This window comes from Meriones unguiculatus, chromosome 3, assembly GCF_030254825.1.
Source record: "Meriones unguiculatus strain TT.TT164.6M chromosome 3, Bangor_MerUng_6.1, whole genome shotgun sequence".
NCBI lineage: Eukaryota > Metazoa > Chordata > Mammalia > Rodentia > Muridae > Meriones > Meriones unguiculatus.
The window spans coordinates 145,846,693-145,867,930 of NC_083351.1; the positions used below are offsets into that span (position 1 = coordinate 145,846,693).

Sequence of the window (21,238 nt, forward strand, 5' to 3'; positions counted from 1 at the left end):
CTAATGATTAATGAGGCTTTTACTTGAAAGTAGTAAGATATTTTGGCAGGCTTTTGTGTGTGACATCCATTGTACCAGAAGAAAATTACTCTGCTCCCTATGCTCCTTGTGGATTATTGCGAAACAAAAATGTTGACTTTTTCTTAGGCATCATCTGATGAACCATCCAGGGTAGTACTGAACAATTGATTGTGCTTAACATTCTATGGGGATGTCATTGCCATGCCAGTAAGAGGATAGCAGTGATGTTCATTATGAACAAGATGATGAAGAAAGATTCATGGGTAAAACATCAGAGAGATGAATGAAAAGTCCCCAGTGGAACTGAATGTCAGTGACTAAATGGTATCCATTAGAACACAAAGCAAAAGTCAGCCCTAGGCAAATAATACAAGCCAAATCTTAGAGGAAAACCTTTTGTGCTGTACCTGGTACCTAAGTCATTATCTGTGATATGAAATAGTGGAAAAGAACTAGAATTGTAGATTTAAAACACATGAGACATGTTTCACAAGAATCACTGTGAACATGCCTTCATGTAGCTTCCTCCATATATGAGATTAATTCCAATTTTGTAGGGAAGTTTTGAGTTTTAAATACATAGTATATATAGCATATGAAAAACATCAGCTAAAATGGTGAAATTATGATAAAATATTAATTAAAGCCAGGTCTCATTATTATGTAGGTGGTAAATTGGACAACTTATATATAAGGTTCTATGTTCCTCTGTAACATATGTTAAGCAGATTAATTTTCATATTTGTTTAGACATAGCTTTTACAGTATTAGGCCTATTGCACACAGTCTTTTGATTAATTAGTCCCACAGTCTTGTTAATAATATTTGTTCATATAACACAAATATGGTAATTAAGTATCACACTAGTGGACAGATTTGCTCCAAAATTAAGCTCTAATAAACAGCACATCTTTAAGTAGATTCCAAGTCTCCTAATTCCTGACGCCATGTCTCATTACCATACTGAATGTCTGAGCCAAAGGATTAAATGATAGCTCAGTCTGTTTCAGCATTGTGTTAGCATGGAATTTTTATTGATAATTTAGACCACAATACCACTTATATACAGTAAACAGTCATTGTTAACACCTAGCCTTCAAGTATTCATATTTCAGTTTTACCTACTTACACAGGTCACAAACCTGGTGGGTGCCATGATGCTCTGTTCTTATCCATCCAACTTAATGAAGTTATCGAGTGTTGACTTTAAGATTCCATCGAGGTCCATTTTCTTTCTCCTCTTTACTGTCATTGCTGTATTCAGTTATTTGTTCTCTAGGTTAACATAAGCCACTACTAAGCTGACATTTCTCTACTTGATAGTGTGGCTTTCTTACTACAGAGATGTAAATTAAGAAAAGTGAAATTACCCTGAGTTTTCTGAGTACTTTAAGTGGGGGAAAAATTCAGGCTATGAGCTGCTTATACTACTAATAGAAAAATTGAGGAACTTGGAACTAAACAAAGCTAAATCTTTCCAACTGGTCATTGTCTTTCACAAGTGAGAAATATATATCACTCAACCTATTTTCCTCATCATCTGGCATAACTCTTTGATTATAGTAAATAATCACAAGATATTAATGGAATAAATTCATCTTTCTAGTTACACTAAGATTATTTGACCCAGAAGTTTCTAAAATGAACTGTACTTGCTTTAGATTCAATATTTTGATATGATTTACTATAAGAACAACTTTGTTTGTACTTCTGATTACCAAAACTGTAGAATATAAGACATATAAACTGTCACTGTTTAGCATAAATTTTATCATCGATTTTGAGAAATTTGATCTAGTGCAGTGGTTTGCAACCTGTAGGCTGTGACCCCTTAAGGGGTCAAATGACCCTTTCACAGGGGTTACATATCAGATATCCACATTGCTGTTCATACCATAGCAAAATTACAGTTATAAAATAGTAATGAAATAATCTTATTGCTTTGGGGTCACCTCAACATGAGGAACTATATTAAAGGGAGGCAGCATTGGGAAAGTTGAGAACCACAGATCTCATAGCTAATGAAGATTTTAATAGTTTTAATGAAAACAAATATTTGTAGTTTGTACAGTATAAATTAAGTTTAAAATGCTAAGCCTTTGCAGTAGTATCACCTCCGAGTTCCAGATAGGGTCTCATGGAGTTCATGGCATTGTAAAAGAATTGTGTACTTAACTGTCATGTCACTGTCACATGCATACATTTGTTGTTATTTGCTGGATATGGCTTCCTTATCTGATTCTTATTTGGTATACGACTAGCGATATTACTGCAAATGCTTTTTGTTATTCACTGTGTTGGCTAAATCCAAACATTTTCAGGAAATAACGTAAGACTGACAAAATGTCTGACCACCCAGATGGAAAAACCAAATGTGCCTATGACCACCACCCAGTTGTCACAACCAGACTTTCCCCCTTAGATTTTGCTAAAGGTATTCTGAAAGCGAAATTCCCATGACTTTAAAACTATAGATCTAAAATAGACTCGGTCCTTCGTTCTTCAGAAAGATAGATTTTGTCCTGTGAACCACACACTAAGCTACTATTGATAAATTTTAATAAACAATAACATGAACTTTGTAGAGAATGGTAAAGGAGAATGCATACAATGTAAAGGTCTTAACAAAATTTGGCTAATGAATAAACACAACAAATATGTATTAACAGCTGAAATAGTACTTAAACATGGAAGGAAGGATTAGAAATTAGCAGCAAATCTGAAAGATACAAAGGTGAACATTCTGCATGGTGAACAGGCAAACTACTCACTTAAATGGGAGATTCCATTACAATCAAGTCTTCTGTGGTTCATTTTTACTATTGTTTAGATTTGCTTAATTGGGCACACTAAAGTGCTAGATTTGTCTCTTTTCCCCCTTATCATTGTAAAGTGTGATAATTGTTACCAGTTGATCTCCAGATGACTTTTCCAGGTAGTTCTCTTTGTTTAAAAGGAATTGCTTTGACAGGAGATATGTGCTTCCTCTCTCCTTTCTCCTCTGGTTAATAAACCATACTTATCCCAAGCATGTGGCCTTTATTTGAAAGTCATTTAACATCCGTGGTTCTCAGATTGCTTATAGTATTTCCACTTTATAAGTCAAGTAGTTGTATGTGGGTAATTTGATGTTTCATTTGTCATATATATATATATATATATATATATATATATATATATATATATATAAAATAACAGTAACATAGTAACATATTCTGATTAATGAAATTCTGATCTGGTCAGAATAATTGTTTCTTTTTCTTATTAGAGGAAAATGAAAATTGAGTCATTGTATCCCAAGGAGAGTAATACTAAATATGATACAATGAGATCATAAGCAGAAGATGTTTGGACACTAAAGGTGTCCAAACCGCCTAACTAGAAAAAAGTAGAAAACCATTGTGCATTTACTTATTCATTATCTAAAACATAATGAACTTTGCCCTTTGACTTTCTTTGTTTCTCTTTCTATACAACAAAGCAATCCTAATTATGGGTCATGGTTTTTAAACTCAGTCTCGCTGAGCCTGTGTCATAGATATTTGCTCAGCAATAAATTTCTTAGAGAAGACTATAATATGTCCATCATTTTTTTTTAGTCAGGCATGTGCTTATTGTATGCATGCGAAAAAGGTGTTCTTTTTTTTTTTTTTTTTTTTTTTCTCAATGCAGTTTATTCAGGAACCTTGAACAATCATCGGACCCTGGGGAAAGCCAGCCCACAGCTTAAATAGCCTCTGGGTAGCCAACCCCAGCGTGCCACGTGGGCAATGCAGATAGGTCCACATACATGGAAGCAAGCCAGATCCTCAGCCTTAGCCAAATGTGGAGTTGTTCCTGACAGAGAGCACTCACCATCGGGAAGGTGGAAGGTGGAAACAAGCTCCATCTTTAAGGCACAGCATTATGCAGCTCTCTACAGTTCCCCCTTTTGTTTTAGACGCATCAGGCAAGAGTAGAGGTCTGATCTCTGATATTAGAAATAAATTGGGACTTTGTACTGATGTTCATTTAGGTGTCATCCACCCAAAGAGCATCAGACCCGCCCGATACCTTTTTCTCAGAGGCGGGACCTGGGGTATCAACCCGCATGCAATCAGACTTGCTCTTCTCTGGGTCCAAAGCAGCTGACCCTGAGTGCAGTGCTTAGCCTCGCATCCTGAGCGTAACATTTTAGCTTTTTATGGTATCCAACTATGCTTGGGGAGACTGTCCTGCTTCAATGGCTGTAAAGGCCTGAATGATCATGGCTGCATTACGCTGTTGTGAGACTCTAATCTTGCATATACACCACAGGCAAACCAAGGAGACCAACACCAGAAGGCCTGCTAACGCTCCCATGCCCGCCCATTCCTTCAGATGATCCATGGCTGCAGCAATCCATGGTGATAATCCTGTGGCTAGTCCTGCGTCCTCTCTGGTAGAATTTACTGTGATAATGGCCACTCTCAGCTGCTCCATCGTAGTATCGAATTCTCCAGTCCAATTACCTAAAATATAGCTAGACAATTGTTTAGACAGATTTGCAGCACAGGAAAAATTCTCATGTTGTATGCTAGTGACACAAAGTCCAGCATACTTTCATTGACAGCCCGGTTGAGCCATTTGCCATAGGGTATCAATTTGCTCCTGCACGAGGTCAATCCTCTGATTGAACACCATCAAGCCTCCTTTTAGTTGAGCATTCATTCCTTTTTGTACATCTAATGTACAAAATGTAGCATGAGCTACATTGGCTAAAAGATTATTCAGGGTCTGAGCAGTCTGCACAGTATGACTCATGGCTAATGCCACGGTGGTAGCTCCAACAGCCGCCAATGAGATGGTAGTAACAGTGGCAGCTGTAGTTCCAAAATCCCTTTTCTGTCTGAAGAGAGTCGTAGCGTGAGGGGCATCAACGGGCACAGGCACCCAGCGAGGCATGCGAGTAACCAGGGCATACCTAAATTCACTAGCATTCCAGCATTGGGCAAAAAAGCAAGTATCATCACCACAATTACTTGACTCTATCTGGCTAATAATGAATAAAAATGGGGGATATAAACAAACAGGTGTGGGCTTATAGGAAATATTATGAGAAGCCTTAACCCCCTCATTGGAACATCTTGCATCAGTTCTAGAACTAGCAGTGGTGCTGTCCGAGGTCTGAGTAGGTTCAGGAGACCATTGCCCCCAGGGGCGAGACATGCTCCATGTAAATTGACTAACTCCATGTTTTGCTCCACTTTTGAAAGTCATTTAAGGTTCTTAAATTATTTTCCCCCTTTTTTTAAAATTTTTCCTCAATTACACTTTATTCATTCTGCATCACCCTATAATCCCCTCCCTCCTCCCCTCCCAATCCCACCCTCCCTCCTCCCTCTGCATGCATGCCACTCCCCAAGTCCACTGATAGGGGAGGTTCTCTTCTCCTTTCTGATCTTAGTCCATCAGTTCACATCAAAAGTGGCTGCATTGTCCTCTACTATGGCCTGGCAAGGCTGCTCCCCCTCCAGGGGGAGGTGATCAAAGAGCAGGCCACTCAGATTATGTCAGAGGCAGTACCTCTTCACATTACTATGTAACCCAATTGGACTCTGAACTGCCCTGGGCTACATCTGTATGATGCTACATCTGGGGTTCTGGGTTATCTCCAAGAATAGAGCTTGGTTGGAGTATGAGTCTCTGGGAAGTTCCCTGTGTTCAAATTTTCTTGTTCTGTTGCTCTCCTTGTGGAGACCCTGTCCTCTCCAGCTCTTACTATTTCCCAGTGCTTACATAAAATTCTATTCACTCTGCCCAACACTTGCCCATCAGGCTCAGCATCTGCTTTGATAATCTGTAGGGCAGAGGGTTTCAGAGGCCCTCTGTGGTAGGTTCCTAGGTTGTTTCCTGTTTTCTTCTTCTTCTGATGTCCATCCTCTTTGCCTTTCCAGATGGGGATTGGACATTTTAGTTAGGGTCCTCTCTCGTGCTTAGTTTCTTTAGATGCACAGGTTATAGTGGGTTTGTCCTATGTTGTATGTCTATATGAGTGAGTATATACCATGTATGTCTTTTTGCTTCTGGGACAACTCACTCAGGATGATCCTTTCCAGATCCCACAATTTACCTACAAATTTCATGATTTCCTTATTTTTCATTGCTGAGTAATATTCCATTTTGTAGATGTGCCACAATTTCTGCATCCATTCTTCAGCTGAGGGGCATCTGGGTTGTTTCCAGCTTCTGGCTATTACAAATAAAGCTGCTACAAACGTGGTTGAGCAAATGTCCTTTTTGTGTACTTGAGCCTCTTTTGGATATATGCCTAGGAGTGGTATGGCTGGATCTTGGGGAAGCACTATTCCTAGTTGTCTGAGAAAGCGCCAGATTGATTTCCAGAGTGGTTTACAAGTTTACATTCCCACCAGCAGTGGAGAAGGGTTCCCCTTTCTCCACAACCTCTCCAGCATGTGTTGTCACTTGAGTTTTGATCTTGGCCATTCTCATGGGTGTAAGGTGAAATCTCAGGGTTGTTTTGATTTGCATTTCCCTAATGGCTAGTGAGGTTGAGCATTTCTTTAAGTGCTTCTCTGCCATTCGGTATTCCTCTACAGAGAATTCTCTGTTTAGCTCTGTTCCCCATTTTTTAAGTGGATTACTTGGTTTGCTGCTTTTCAGCTTCTTTAGTTCTTTATATATACTGGATATGAGTCCTCTGTCAGATAAAGGGTTGGTGAAGATTCTTTCCCAATCTGTAGGTGGTCGCTTTGTTTCGATGATGGTGTCCTTTGCTTTGCAGAAGCTTTTCAGTTTCATGAGGTCCCATTTATTGATTGTTGCTCTTAGAGCCTGTGCTGTTGGTGTTCTGTTCAGGAAGTTGTCTCCTGTACCAATGAGTTCTAGGGTATTCCCCACTTTTTTTTCTAGCCGATTTAATGTGTCAGGTTTTATGTTGAGGTCTTTGATCCACTTGGACTTCAGTTTTGTGCAGGGTGATAAGTATGGGTCTATTTTCATTTTTCTATATGTAGACATCCAGTTGGACCAGCACCACTTGTTGAAGATGCTATCTTTTTTCCATTGTATGGTTTTGGCGTCTTTGTCAAAGATCAGGTGTCCATACGTGTGTGGGTTTATTTCTGGGTCCTCTGTTCGGTTCCATTGATCCACCATTCTGTTTCTATGCCAGTACCATGCAGTTTTTAAAACTGTTGCTCTATAGTACAACTTAAGATCAGGGATGGAGATACCTCCAGAAGATCTTTTATTGTAGAGGATTGTTTTAGCAATTCTGGGTTTCTTGTTATTCCATATGAAGTTGAGAATTTTTCTTTCCAGGTCTGTAAAGAATTGTGTTGGTAATTTGATAGGAATTGCATTGAATCTGTAGATTGCTTTTGGTAAAATGGCCGTTTTTACTATGTTAATCCTGCCAAGCCATGAGCATGGGAGATCTTTTCATCTTCTCATATCTTCTTCTAATTCTTTCTTCAGAGACTTGAAATTTTTTTCATACAAGTCTTTGACTTCCTTGGTTAGGGTTACTCCGATGTACCTTATGTCATTTGTGGCTATTGTGAAGGGTGTTGTTTCCCTAATTTCTTTCTCAGCCCTTTTGTCTTTTGTATATAGGAGGGCTACTGATTTTTTTGAGTTAATTTTGTATCCGGCCACTTTGCTGAAGGTGTTTATCAGCTGTAGGAGTTCCCTGGTAGAGTTTTTGGGGTCACTCAGGTATACTATCATATCATCTGCAAATAGTGATAATTTGACTTCTTCCTTTCCAATTTGTATCCCCTTGATCTCCTTCAACTGTCTTATTCCTCTAGCAAGGACTTCCAGAACTATGTTGAAGAGATATGGAGAGAGTGGGCAGCCTTGTCTTGTCCCTGATTTCAGTGGGATTGCTTTAAGTTTCTCTCCGTTCAGTTTGATGTTGGTTATAGGCTTGCTGTATATTGCCTTTACTATGTTTAGATATGTGCCTTGTATCCCTGATCTCTCGAATATTTTAAACATGAATGGATGTTGGATTTTGTCAAATGCTTTTTCAGCATCTAGGGAGATTATCATGTGTTTTTTTTCTTTCAGTTTGTTAATATGGTGGATCACATTGATGGATTTCCGTATATTGAACCACCCCTGCATACCTGGGATGAAGCCTACTTGGTCATGGTGGATGATATCTTTGATGTGTTCTTATATTCTGTTTGCGAGTATTTTGTTGAGTATTTTTGCATCAATGTTCATAAGGGAGATTGGCCTGAAGTTCTCTTTTTTTGTTGGGTCTTTGTGAGGTTTAGGTACCAAGGTGACTGTGGCTTCATAGAATGAGTTTGGTAATGTTGCTTCTGTTTCGATTTTGTGGAATAGTTTGAAGAGAACTGGAGTTAGCTCTTTTTTGAATATTTGGTAGAATTCTGCGCTGAAACCATCAGGTCCTGGGCTTTTTTTTGGATGGGAGACTTTCGATGACTGCTTCTATTTCCTTGGGAGATATAGGACTATTTAATTGATTTACCTGGTCCTGATTTAGCTTTGGTAAGTGGAATCGATCAAGAAAATTGTCCATTTCATTTAAATTTTCAAATTTTGTTGCATATAGACTTTTGAAGTAAGTCCTAATGATTGCTTGGATTTCCTCAGTGTCTGTAGTTATGTCCCCCTTTTCATTTCTGATTTTGTTGATTTGGATGGTGTCTTGCTGCCTTTTAGTTAGCTTGGCTAAGGGTTTGTCTATCTTGTTGATTTTCTCAAAGAACCAGCTCTTGGTTTCATTGATTCTTTGAATTGTTTTATTTGTTTCTAATTGATTGATTTCAGCCCTGAGTTTGATTATTTCCAGCCATCTACTCCTATTTGGTGTGTCTGCTTCTTCTTTTTCTAGGGTTTTTAAGTGAGCCATTAGGGTGCTTGAATGCGCTGTCTCAAATTTGTTCTTGAAGGCACTTAGTGCTATGAACTTTCCTCTTAGCACTGCTTTCATTGTTTCCCACAAGTTTGGGTATGTTGTGTCTTCATTTTCATTGAGTTCTAGGAAGATTTTAATTTCTTTTTTTATTTCTTCCCTGACCCAGCTGTCTTTTAGTAGCAAGTTGTTCAGTTTCCATGTATGTGTAGGCTTTTTGCTATTTTTGTTGTTATTGAGGTCCAGCTTTATTCCATGGTGATCAGACAGGATACAAGGGATTATTTCAATCTTCTTGTATCTGTTGAGGCTTGCTTTGTGACCAACTATGTGGTCTATTTTGAAGAAGGTTCCATGAGGTGCTGAGGAGAAGTTAAATTCTTTTGTGTTTGGGTGTAAGGTTCTGTAAATGTCTGTTAGGTCCATTTGATTCATGACCTCTGTTAGAGATATTGTTTCTTTGTTTAATTTCTGTTTAGTTGACCTGTCCTTTGTTGAGAGTGGGGTGTTGAAGTCTCCCACTATTAGTGTGTGGGGGTCTATGTGTGGTTTAAGTTTTATCAATGTTTCTTTCACAAATGTGGGTGCCCTTGTATTTGGGGCATAGATGTTCAGGATTGTGATGTCTTCTTGGTGGAATTTTCCCTTGATGAGTATGAAGTGTCCTTCCCCATCTCTTTTGATTAATTCTGGTTGAAAGTCTACTTTATCAGATATTAGAATGGCTACTCCTGCATGCTTCTTGCATACATTTGCTTGGAAAGCCGTCTTCCATCCCTTTACCCTCAGGTGATGTCTATCTTTGTGACTTAGGTGTGTTTCTTGTATACAACAGATTGCTGGGTTTTGTTTACGCATCCATTCTGTTAGTCTGTGTCTTATTATTGGAGAATTAAGTCCATTGATATTGAGAGAGATTAATGACCAGTGGCTGTTAGATCCTTTGAATTTGATGTTGGCTGTGGTCATACGGTTGTGTGCTTGGTTCTTTTTTGTTTTACTGTAGTGGGGTTATTTATTTTCTGTGTTTTCTTGAATGTAGCTAGCTTTCTTGGGTTGTATTTTCCCTTCCAGTGTCTGCTGTAATGCTGGATTTGTTTGTAGGTATTGTTGAAATTTGTTTTTGTCATTGAATATCTTGTTTTCTCCGTCTATGAGGCCTGAGAGTTTTGCAGGGTATAGTAGCCTGGGCTGACCTCTGTGTTCTCTTAGGGTCTGCATGATATCAGTCCAGGCCCTTCTGGCTTTCATAGTCTCTGTTGAAAAGTCAGGTGTGATTCTAATGGGTTTGCCATTATATGTTACTTGGCCTTTTTCTCTTGCAGCTTTTAGTATTTTTTTCTTTGTTCTGTATACTTACGGTTTTAATTATTATGTGGCCGGAGGATTTTCTTTTCTGGTCTAATTTATTTGGTGTTCTATAGACCTCTTGTATTCTTATTGGTCTCTCCTTTAAGTTGGGGAAATTTTCTTCAATGATTTTGTTGAAAATATTTTCTGGGCCTTGGTGCAGGGAATCTTCTTTTTCCTCTATTCCTATTATTCTTAGGTTTTGTCTTTTTATGTTGTCTTGAATTTCTTGGACGGTCTGTGTCAGGAATTTTTTAGATTTAACATTTTCTTTGACAGATACATCTATTTCTTCCATTGTATCTTCCACACCTGAGATTCTTTCTTCCATTTCTTGTATCCTATTGGTTATGCTAACCTCTGTAGTTCCTGCTTTCTTCCATAAGTTCTTTCTCTCCACAATTTCTTCCATTTGTGTTTTTTTTTTTAATTTTTCCAATTCTATCTTCAGGTCTTGAGCTATTTTGTTGGTTTCCTTCCCCTGTCTTACTGTATTTTCATGTTTTTCCATCAATTCCTTCAGCTGTTTGTTTGAACAATCCACTGTTTCTTTTATTTCATTCAGTGATTTAAGCATTTCCTCTTTAAAGGCCACAGACTGTTTGGCTGCAGCTTCCCTTATTTCTTCACGGATGGCCATAATCTCCTTGTCTTTAATTTCCTCCATTTCTTTACGGATAGCCATGATCTGTTTGTTTTTATCTTCCTCTAATTCTTTTCGTATTTTAATTGTTTCCTCTGTTATCTTTTTCATGAGCATAGATGTTAGGTCATCTCCTTGAATTTCATTTATGCTGGGGTGTCTAGGGCTATTTGCCCCTGGATAACTGGGTTCTGGAGATGCCATATTGCTCTGGCTTTTGTTGGTTGGACTTTTACGCTGTCCTCTACCCATTGGGCTATCTTAGTTGTTTGAATTTAGTTTCTGGTTGTTCCTGGACTCTTATAGTGGAGAGAATCCCTTTGGCAGGAAGATGGTTTTTCCTGAAGGAAGCCTTTCCAGCTTTTTGGGTGTAGTCACTGGATGTCCGGTGTTTTTCAGGAGTTGCTACAGCTCACCTCAGGCATAGAGACCTGGGTAGTAACTGTGGTCCTGATTAGTCGAGAGAGCTCTCCTCTCACTGGGAGAAGTCCTGGAGACAGTTGCCCTCCTTCTGGGTTTCTTGCTGTAAATTTAGTGATCAACTGCTGTAACCTGTGTGTCCCGTGGTTTGGTCGGTTTTGTTAGGGATAACTGGTTGCCCCTTGGAGCAGTATCTGGGGGTTGATCTCAGGGTTCCCGGTCTTTTGTAGGTCTGAGGTTGGGGCTCTGTGCCCCAGAACCTAAGAGGTAATTTGTGGCAGGTGAGTACTGCTCTGATGTCTTGGGGCGCACAGTTCTGCCTGTAAGGTGTATTTGGTACAATGCAGGCCTCTGGGCTGGTGGAGTGTGCACCCGCCTGCTAGTCTGCGGAAGCTGAGTTTCTGATCACTCTGTGCTCCCTGTTTGGGCCCAGATCTGTGATGGCTGGACTTACTCACCTGTCTGCGATCTGCAGGCTGCTAGACTTTCCCTAGGTGACCCCAGCAGCACGGTTTCTTCCTTCCCTGTGAGGTCCTCTCTGGACAGGGGTTCCCAGTCCCTGTTGTACTGGGGCGAACAGCTTGTCTGTACCGCTGAGCTGAGTGCACAGATCTCTGCTCGGCAGGAGCTCAGTTGTGTTGGCGGATGGTACCCGCCGTCCTAGCGACCTTCCGGGGATAGACTGGGTGACCCGTGATCAGTCTGGCAACTTTGCTTCCCAGTGGGGTACCCCTGCGGCTGGGACTCCCAGCCTCAGGCACCCTTGTGCTCACGGATCAGCCTGGGAAAGTGATTGGGACAGGGACGCTTGTGGCTCCAGCCCGGAGACACAAAGCCCGCGTTACCAGGGATTTCTTCCGGGTTCTGGCTGGGTAGCCGTGAGTGGACCCGACCGATTCCCACACCGTGGGAGCCTCCCCTCACCTGGGAAACATGATTGATGTAGTTTCAGGGCCCAGAGTTCAGTCTCCTGGTCTCTGCACGGCAAGTGCTGTCCTGCTTCTCAAACGCGGTGCTCTCCTGGCACTGCCATCTTGGCTCCCCCCAGGTGTTCTTATTTAGTTATCTAATCCCCATTCTTGAAGCTAGAGAAGAGCAGAGCCAAGTAGTAGAGAGTTTGTCTGTGCTTCACCATGTAGCTGTAAACAAGATACTCTCCACCAACAGAAGCTTTAGTTGGGATACTCTCCATCATTCTAAGATAGTCTATGGAGCTATAGATAGTCTACTGTCCACCAGAAAGACTGTGGGTAGGATACTCTCCATCATGCTAAGAGCTGTACATAGTAGATTCTCCATCAGCAGGACTGCAGATGAGATACTCTCCATCAACAGGGCTGTGGGTACTGTAGTCTCTATCACAGGACTGTAAGGAGGAAACGCTCCATCAACAGGACTGCAGGGATACTTTCCACCAGCAGGAGCTGTAGATAAGGTACTCTCCATTTTGTAAGGAGCTGTAGCTATGATACTCTATCACCTGGCACGGTCGGTAAGATACTCTCCATCATGCTAGGAGCTGCAGAAGTGAGAGGCAGTCATGCTGGGCTTCACCATAACCCATAAAAAAGTTTACTTTTTCTGTCAGAGAAAGTAAACTTAGCTTTGGAAAGAACCTATCTCACAGCTCTCCTGAGCTGGGATGGCTGTTTTAAAGAAAACAAGGATTTATGCTTAGGACCTCTTAAAACATGTATAAAATAGATGAAAATATAATGTGAGCCAGGGCCTTGATTCTTTCTCAAAATACAGCTTTTATTTTAGAAGTTTGAAGGGGAAGAATCATTTATGAAATCCTTTTGGATATAATATTATTAGATGTTAAAGAGATATACTGTCTGTGCTAACATTGTGTGAGACATGTGCTGCTGGCAAAGGCAAGTAATAAGCCACTCTCTTGTTCCCAGGTGTCTGAGAAGCCCTCTTAGCATACCTTCAAGTAACAGGTATACCTCGGCATAGCAAAACAGGAAACTACTAACCATCTTTTTAAGCTATATTCCTTTATATTTATTTTTTCATTTAGTTTTTCTCTTTACATCTCAATCTTATCCTCCTTCCTCCTTTCCCAGATTCTTCCCTCTATCCCTCCATCATCCTCCTATCTTGCCTCCCCTGTCCCAACCCACCCTAGCACACCCAGTAGCATGAGGACTGTACTTCACAGTGTCCTGGCAAGGCAACCCCACTAGTGGGAATTCATCAACAAGAGTGCAACAGAGTCCATGTGTGAGACAGCGGCCAATCCCCTTTCTAGTGGACCACCATGGAGGCTAAGCTGCTCACTGGTTATTTATGTGTAGAGGGCCTAAGTCTAGTCCATGCCCCTTGGTTGATACTTTAGTCTCTGTAAGCCCCCCTGGGCCCAGGTTAGTCAGGACTGTTGGTCTTCTTCCAGAGCTCCTGTCCCCTCTGGATCCTTCCATCCTTCCCTCCTCTCTTCTACAAGGCTCCCCATGCTACCCCCATTGTTTGGCTGTGAGTCTCAGTTTTACTAACCACCTTATATTAGGGTTCTTTAGCAGAAAGTCATGAACACTATTGTAAAAGCACACATATTTCTGTAATAGTGATACAAGACTTTGAAGTATTTAGTAATGCCAAAACGAAAGTTATTTCATTGAAGGCAGGGTTTCTCAATCTTGAGGTGCCAGAGTTTTTCTTTTTTTAATTAAATTTTCATTTTTTGTATTAATTACATTTTATTTACTTTGTATCCCAGCTGTAGTCCCCTCCCTCATTCCTTCCCAATCCAACTCTCTCTCCCTCATCTTCTTCCTGCCCCTTTCTAAGTCCACTGATAGGGGAGGTCCTCCTCCCCTTCCATCTGATCCTAGCTTATCAAGTCTCATCAGGATTGGCTGCAATGTCCTCTTCTGTGGCCTAGCAAGGCTGCTTCTCTCTCCGGGGAAGGGGCATCAAAGAGCCAGTCACTGAATTCATGTCAGAGACAGCCCTGTTCCTTAGAAGCTAAACAAGAAGGAGGACCCGGGGTAAGATGACCAGTCCTCACTTAGAAAGACAGATGGGATGGACATTGGAAGTAGGAGAAAAAAAAAAAAAACAGGAGCCTACCATAGAGGGCCTCTGAAAGACTCTACCTAGCAGCAAAGCAGATGCTGAGACTCATAACCAAACCTTGGGCAGAGTGCAGGGAATCATATGAAAGAAGGGGGCGTTAGTATGACCTGGAGAGGACAGGAGCTACACAAGAACCAAATATATCAGGGTACAGGGGTCTTTTATGAGACTGTTTCTCCAACCAAGGACCATACATGGATATAACCTAGAACCCCTGCTCAGATGTAGCCCATGGCAGCTCAGTATCCAAGTCGGTTCCCTAGTAAGGGTGCCAGAGTTTTTCAACTATGAACACTTTAAAACAGCTATTTCTTTGTGGGAGCTGTGATGTGCATAGCAGTGTGTTCGTAAGATGTCTATCATCTCCTCACAGATGCTAGTGCCACCACCCAGTTGTTACAGCCAGACCTCTCTTTAGAGGTATTTTGAAAAGCAAAATTCTCATAACTTTAAAACCACAGATCTATAACTGGTTGTGATCAGTTAGTTGTAAACACCACTACTCTCGGACAAACCAGCAACAGAACCAAAAACTCTGGGCACAGGGTTCTTTTCTGAGACTGATACTCCAACCAAGGACTACGAATGGAGATAACCTAGAACCCCTGCACAGATATAGCTGATGGCAGCTCAGTGTTCCAGTGGGTTCCCTAGTGAGGGGAACAGAGACTGTCTCCAACATGAACCAAGTGGCTGGCTCTTTGATCACTTCCCCCTGAGGGAGGAGCAGCCTTACCAGGCCACAGAGGAAAACAATACAGCTAGTCCTGATGAGACCTAATAGGCTAGGATCAGAGGGGATGGGAGGAGGACCTCCCCTATCAGTGGACTTGAGAGGAGCATGGGAAGAGATGAGGGAGGGAGGGTGTGATTGGGAATGAGGAAGGGAGCTACAGCTGGGATACAAAGTGAATAAATTGTAATTAATAAAAATTTATTTAATAACCACAGATCTAAATTTAAATGTCTTTAATTCTCCAGAAAGAAAAGAAAGTCTTTTATTTAATATAATATCTTTCATGAACCTTCATTGAGTGTTACTGATTTGATATGCTCTCCTTTTCAATGAATCAAATTCTCTTATGCCTGAATTAGCTTGACCAATTTCATTAGCAATCTCACACCCACTAATCCTATTAATTTACTCAGTGTCAGAGAATACCCTTTGGCCAGCAGTTTCCATCAGCATCACATTTCCCCTAAGGAGTAACTTGCAAACTTCAGAAAGCAAGATGAATGATGTAATAATGTCAGATTCATACCTGGAAGTGGAATTCTTTCAGTATTCTTGGCCAGGAGCAAGAATCCCTTCCTGAAATGTCAAAACTTTAGAGAACTTGTGTTTTGGTTTCTTTCTTTTTCAAAAGATTTTTTTAAGCTTTTTGTTGGTTCTTTATGATTTTCCCATCATGTACCTCAATCCTGCTCATCTCCCTCTCCCCTCACACGTACCCTCTACTCTTGCAATATCCCCTCAAACAGGAAAAAAAAAATCTTGCTGTGGAAGCTGTAGTGTGTAACAGTGTGTCCCACAGTATACTCTTTTGTCCACACTTCTTTTCTTGAAAATGTTTATTGCAATGACTGGTTGGTCTGGTACGAGGCCTCTGGCTTCTACTACTCTATCAGCCCTGGAAACTCACTAGGACTCCTCTCAGATGCTCTGTTGTTACTACCCTGTGTCATAGAGAAACTGTAGTTCTGATCTGTAGGACCAGCCCTTTCATGCACCCCAGCAGTTCATTGATAGGTTAGAGGCTGGAGTGGACCAATGCAAAGCCTTAGATCTGGGCCCAGAGGTATCTGAGCTGGACAACCCACCTCTCATTGTTATACCCTCGGGGCCAGCTCACTGCAACACCCCCTCCAAACAAGGACAGTTCTACCCTGCTGCCCAGGCAAGGTAGGGGGCCTGTTCTCCTGAGTGATGCAACCAGTGAGGGACATGCCCTGGCTTCTTACTCTCATGACAAATTCTCCCACCTGCCATAGGTAACAAGGGATAAGGATGAAGAGGAGGGTGTCTCTCCCTTGCCCATGCTATCACAGGGCATGCAATTTGCAGGGCCAGCTCTCCCATGCTCAAGCCCTCAGGCTGGCTCACCTGCATCCTGCCATCGGGGTCAGCTCTACTGTGCTGCCCAGGTGAGGTACAGGTCCAGTTCTCCCTGGTACTGCAGCAGATGAGGGGCAGGGCCAGCTCTTCTGGATTACTTTTTACTACAAATTGGAAATGTCATTGCTCTAATTTAGAACCATGATATAATTTTCATTCAATATTGAAAACAGACTGAGTTATGTATAGCAAAGCTCTCACCAGATGCTTACAGTTCTTCATTTCTCCACTGAAAATAAAACAGCCTCTAAAGACGGAAGGGGAGAGGACACAAAAACACATACACATGAATGCACGCACATGCTCTTACACATACTCGCACATACACACATATACACCTTCATAAAGGTTACTCTTTTATATTATTTTATGTTTGCACTAATTAATTCTTTCAGCTCCCTGTTGTTTACTTACCACAAGATTAATTACAACATTCATTTTCAATATAATTGACAAATATTATATAAACTTATCCTGTCTAACATGATGTTTTTAAAAATGTATATATAGAAGATAAATTGAGTAGTTAACACAGGCATTACTTCACATACCTGTACTTTCTTGGTAAGAACATTTTAAATCTATTCTTTTAATTTTCAAGATCATGCCTTTTTACACTCTAAGTTCACACCCCAAATCTTATTTATTGGAGAGAGTTATTGGTGTCAGGGCACTGTATATGTCTGATGAGACATGAATTCATCTACATATAAAGGTCAACTGTTGTTTCAGACTGTTCAAAGGCTCTGTGTATGGTTAGAATAGAAGACTCGACATTATTGCCTTTGAACAAGAATGGCTCTGACTCAGTGCAAGATGTTTTCTGAGTAAATATTAACAGTGTGCCTGAATACATAAAGGTGCTAAAATTGCTTCTCTGGGGTCAGTACTCCCTTGTGACTTAGTGTTTTTCAGAAATACATAATTCTATGCTGAGGGATTTACACAGGATGGCCAAATACAATCATTGTCACTCAAATAGCGACCCTCCATTCTGCTACCAATGCCAGGGCATATAGGTTGTGCACTAGGTCCTTATTGGTTGATCATCGGTAAAGAATTCACAGACACCGATTTTTACTATTAGCATTTACATCTTAGAGACATCATGATCTTACTGTTACAAACTGATTTTCTCATAACAGTCATACTTTGTGCTGTTAGTTCTTTAAAATGAGACAATACCTAAAGCACTATGGTAGTGGTAATGATCAACATCCTTCTCCTTTGGAGTACTACATGTACTGAGGCCACTTATTGCCAGAAAAAAAAAAAAGTGTGGTCAGATGTCTTCATTCTAAGCCTTTGCAGGGTGTAGAAAAGCAAGCAATTAAGTATAAATCCAACTCTGAACTCAAATCCATTCTTTACATGGAGCAATGATAACATAAGAAAGAAACTTGGTCATTTATACTACTGGCATCAGTCTTCAGACTACGTAATTATCTTCATTTACATACGAATTATATCTGCCTCTCAGGAAACACAGCCAAATTGTAAGTCACTATGAATAACTAGAGAAAGGCAACTGATAACACTTACAAGTTTAATAGACCACCAGTCACTCAAATGGCATTGCACTTTGAAAACATATTATCTTTCTAAGAGCACTCACTTTAAGTTAACACAGAACTAATGTTCCACTCTGAAATAAAACTGGAGTATGATATCCAGGGGTGAACATTTTTACTGGGTGTCATTCAAGGTTTTTCCTTTTAGTTTCCCCAAAATAATTGTTGCCATAAACTTCAATCTTAAAATCAAGTTACACCTGTTTGCTCTGTGAATTGCTTATCTGCATTCAGTCACTGCCCCGGGACTTCTGACACCTACGTTGCTCTGTGCTTGGAAGTATAAATCTCAATGTACTCAGCTGTATCTCTTTGGAAACACAGGAGGGGCCTCTAGCGAGGTATTCACGATACCACATGCATAGGTTCTTTTTATGATATTTATTATTTCATTTCTTATTGCTATGTATGTATATGGTATTGTGTCAGGGAGCAGATGGCTATGGCACACATGTGTAGGGGAAAAGATAACTTGGTGAGTCAGTTATCTTCTTCCACCTTTACAAGAGTTCCAGGAAGGAACTCAGCCCTTCAGTTTCGTGCTCAAAGCGTTTTGATCTTCTGAGCTTTCTTGCTGACCTCATGTGCTTGGTTTCTCAACAAATGCCCTGAAATGATGATGCTTGTAAAATTCTCTTTTTCTTTTTCTTTCTTTCACAGGATTATACACTCACCATGTATTTCCAACAGTCTTGGAAAGACAAAAGGCTTTCATATTCTGGAATCCCATTAAATCTGACCCTTGACAATAGGGTGGCTGACCAACTCTGGGTGCCAGACACCTACTTTCTCAATGACAAGAAATCATTTGTGCATGGGGTCACAGTGAAAAACCGAATGATCAGGCTGCATCCTGATGGAACTGTTCTCTATGGACTAAGGTAAGTACTTTTATATTGCTTGTTTTATGCCTCTGTTTTATAGTCTACTTTTACGAGCAGGCAGAAGGGAGAGAAGCCAGGAAAATGGCTTACATACTTAGTGTCAATATCTTTTGCTAGAAAAATTTTGAGGGTCTATTTGAGCGCAATGTTGCCCAAGATGATGGACAACCTTGCCCATCATCTGTAAGTGAGGAATTTTTTCTTGACTGTCACAAAACAAAGTAGTAAAGTTCTTTGTTCCAAATAGATTTAAAGTCAACTGGCTGATTATCACAGAGTCAATCAGACAGAACCAAAATGAATTTTGAGTGTTGTTTATAGCTAATTATAAAAGAAAAGTAGATATTTTTGTAAGTAATTGGAAAAATTGGGGCAACTTTAAGGAAAAAAATCAAAGTATTTTTTATTTCATTCATCTTTTTACATTTGCCTTTATATTGAGGTCTATAATTTGTACTAAACTATTTTGGGACATTTTGCAAGAGCTACAGGTGGGGTTCAATTTTCCCCCAGAATCTCTAGTTTATTTGTGTATCATTTATTAAAAATGAATTTTCATCATTAGATTGTGCCAACAACATTGATCAAATATACAGGGTTTTTAAAAATATAGTCAGCTGTGTCCCATGGTTCTATTTATTTATTCTTACACAGGGTCACCCTCTTTTAAGTCAGGTGGCTTTTAGCCAAGTCATGAAAGCAAAGTGTATATGGCCTTTAATATAACATTTATATTTCAACTTGTTTGAGACTGAACATTTGTCACATGTTCCTACAACTTTTAGAATGAATTTGTCCGTCTATCACAATAAATGCCTACTATGAAGAAGTGCTGAGTCAATTAAATAGTACGGGAAAAATGTACATCATGAAATTACACAGATTTCAAGTTCATGAATATGATATCTCTTTATTTCCTTGGGTTATCTCTAATTTTTATCAGCTGTTTTCTGTATCACATTTGTGTTGTTGTGTTTTTGACTCTAGTAAAAAGATAATTTATCTTTGACTTAGATCAGCAATGTTTTATACCAGAATGGGTCTTTTATTTAATTTTGCTTATCTACTAAGTCATAAAAATGTTATCAACGTGTTTTGTAATTGAAGGCTTAATAATTAAATATTTAAGTTACATTTCAAATTTTACTTTTACTTTTACAAAGACTGTAACTAAACCATGACTTGCTCAAAGTGCTGGTATTGCCTTCATAAGCCCTTTGAGAGGCGAAGGAACGCTATAGAGTTTTTACCATCAGTGTTCTGCTGGCGAATAGAGTGCAGCTATGTTCGGTAATAACGAAGATCAAAGTTGCAGTTTAGAGTTTCACTTCAGGAATTTTAGAAACTATTGGCAGCCTTTAACAATGTACTGATGGCTTAGTATTCCCTAGCTCATTATTAAGAAAAAATATCATAAAGTAATTAATTTGAGATTGAGCACATAGTATCCCTTAAGTCATAGCTCTCTAAACTGTGCTTCATCGGATATTGGAAACTTGCCTCCTGAGGTTGGCCCTCTAACTCCTGGGGCTACTAATGATTAGAACACAAATACAGTTGTCCAATTAAGAAAACACTCAGCGCCTGCTCCATGTGCCTATCCATCTGCTATTCTGACCCTGAGAAGAGTTTTCTCGGAGTCTGGAGGTGTCTCACTGTGGCAAGCAACATCTGGAATGAAGAACCAAGATACTTGCAGCTTAAGCAGTCCCTATTCTCTAGTCAGCCATTTCCATAACTCAGGCTTCTATCTGATTTCCTCTATTAGCCTATCTATTAAATCCTGCTCACTTCAGTTCCTCTGACATAACATTTGCTGGTTGTAAAAGTGAAAATCTGCCTGTTTCTCATAAAAGCCTTTTAAAAGAATAGCTATCATTTATCATTCTTAAGCAGACAAAGCAGAAAGTCCTTGTCATATAACATATGTTTTGGCATCTTTAGGAGGGTAAAGTACTTATTTTAGACATAAGGAATTGAGAGAATGATACTGATGGCTTTATCCATTTTCGTAAGTCCAGTTAATTGTCATGGTGAATGGGCCCATATATTAAGAAGTAATTTTAGTAATGAAAAGACTGATGTACCCAAAGCCCTGTTAGCCAACTACTCCATAATCATAAAACAAAATACTTAAATTAAATCAAATTTTTATTCAAATTTAATGTGAGGTGCAATTTTTAAGCTATAGGAAATCACAAGATTTTAAAAACTATTCCAAGTCATATTTTACACCCAAAGTGCAGTATCTTATCCTGTAAGCATTCTTTTTTTTTTGTT

General features: G+C 39.9%; 1 protein-coding gene across 1 annotated transcript in view; it reads left to right on the top strand.

The window, feature by feature from the left end:
• The window catches only part of Gabrb1 (gamma-aminobutyric acid type A receptor subunit beta1), a 452,897-nt gene that overhangs the window by 156,957 nt on the left and 274,702 nt on the right, over positions 1–21,238 (top strand). The window contains exon 4 of the mRNA XM_060380727.1: positions 18,735–18,955. Within this exon, the coding sequence (XP_060236710.1) occupies positions 18,735–18,955 (221 nt within the window). The remainder of the gene's footprint in view (positions 1–18,734; positions 18,956–21,238) is intronic.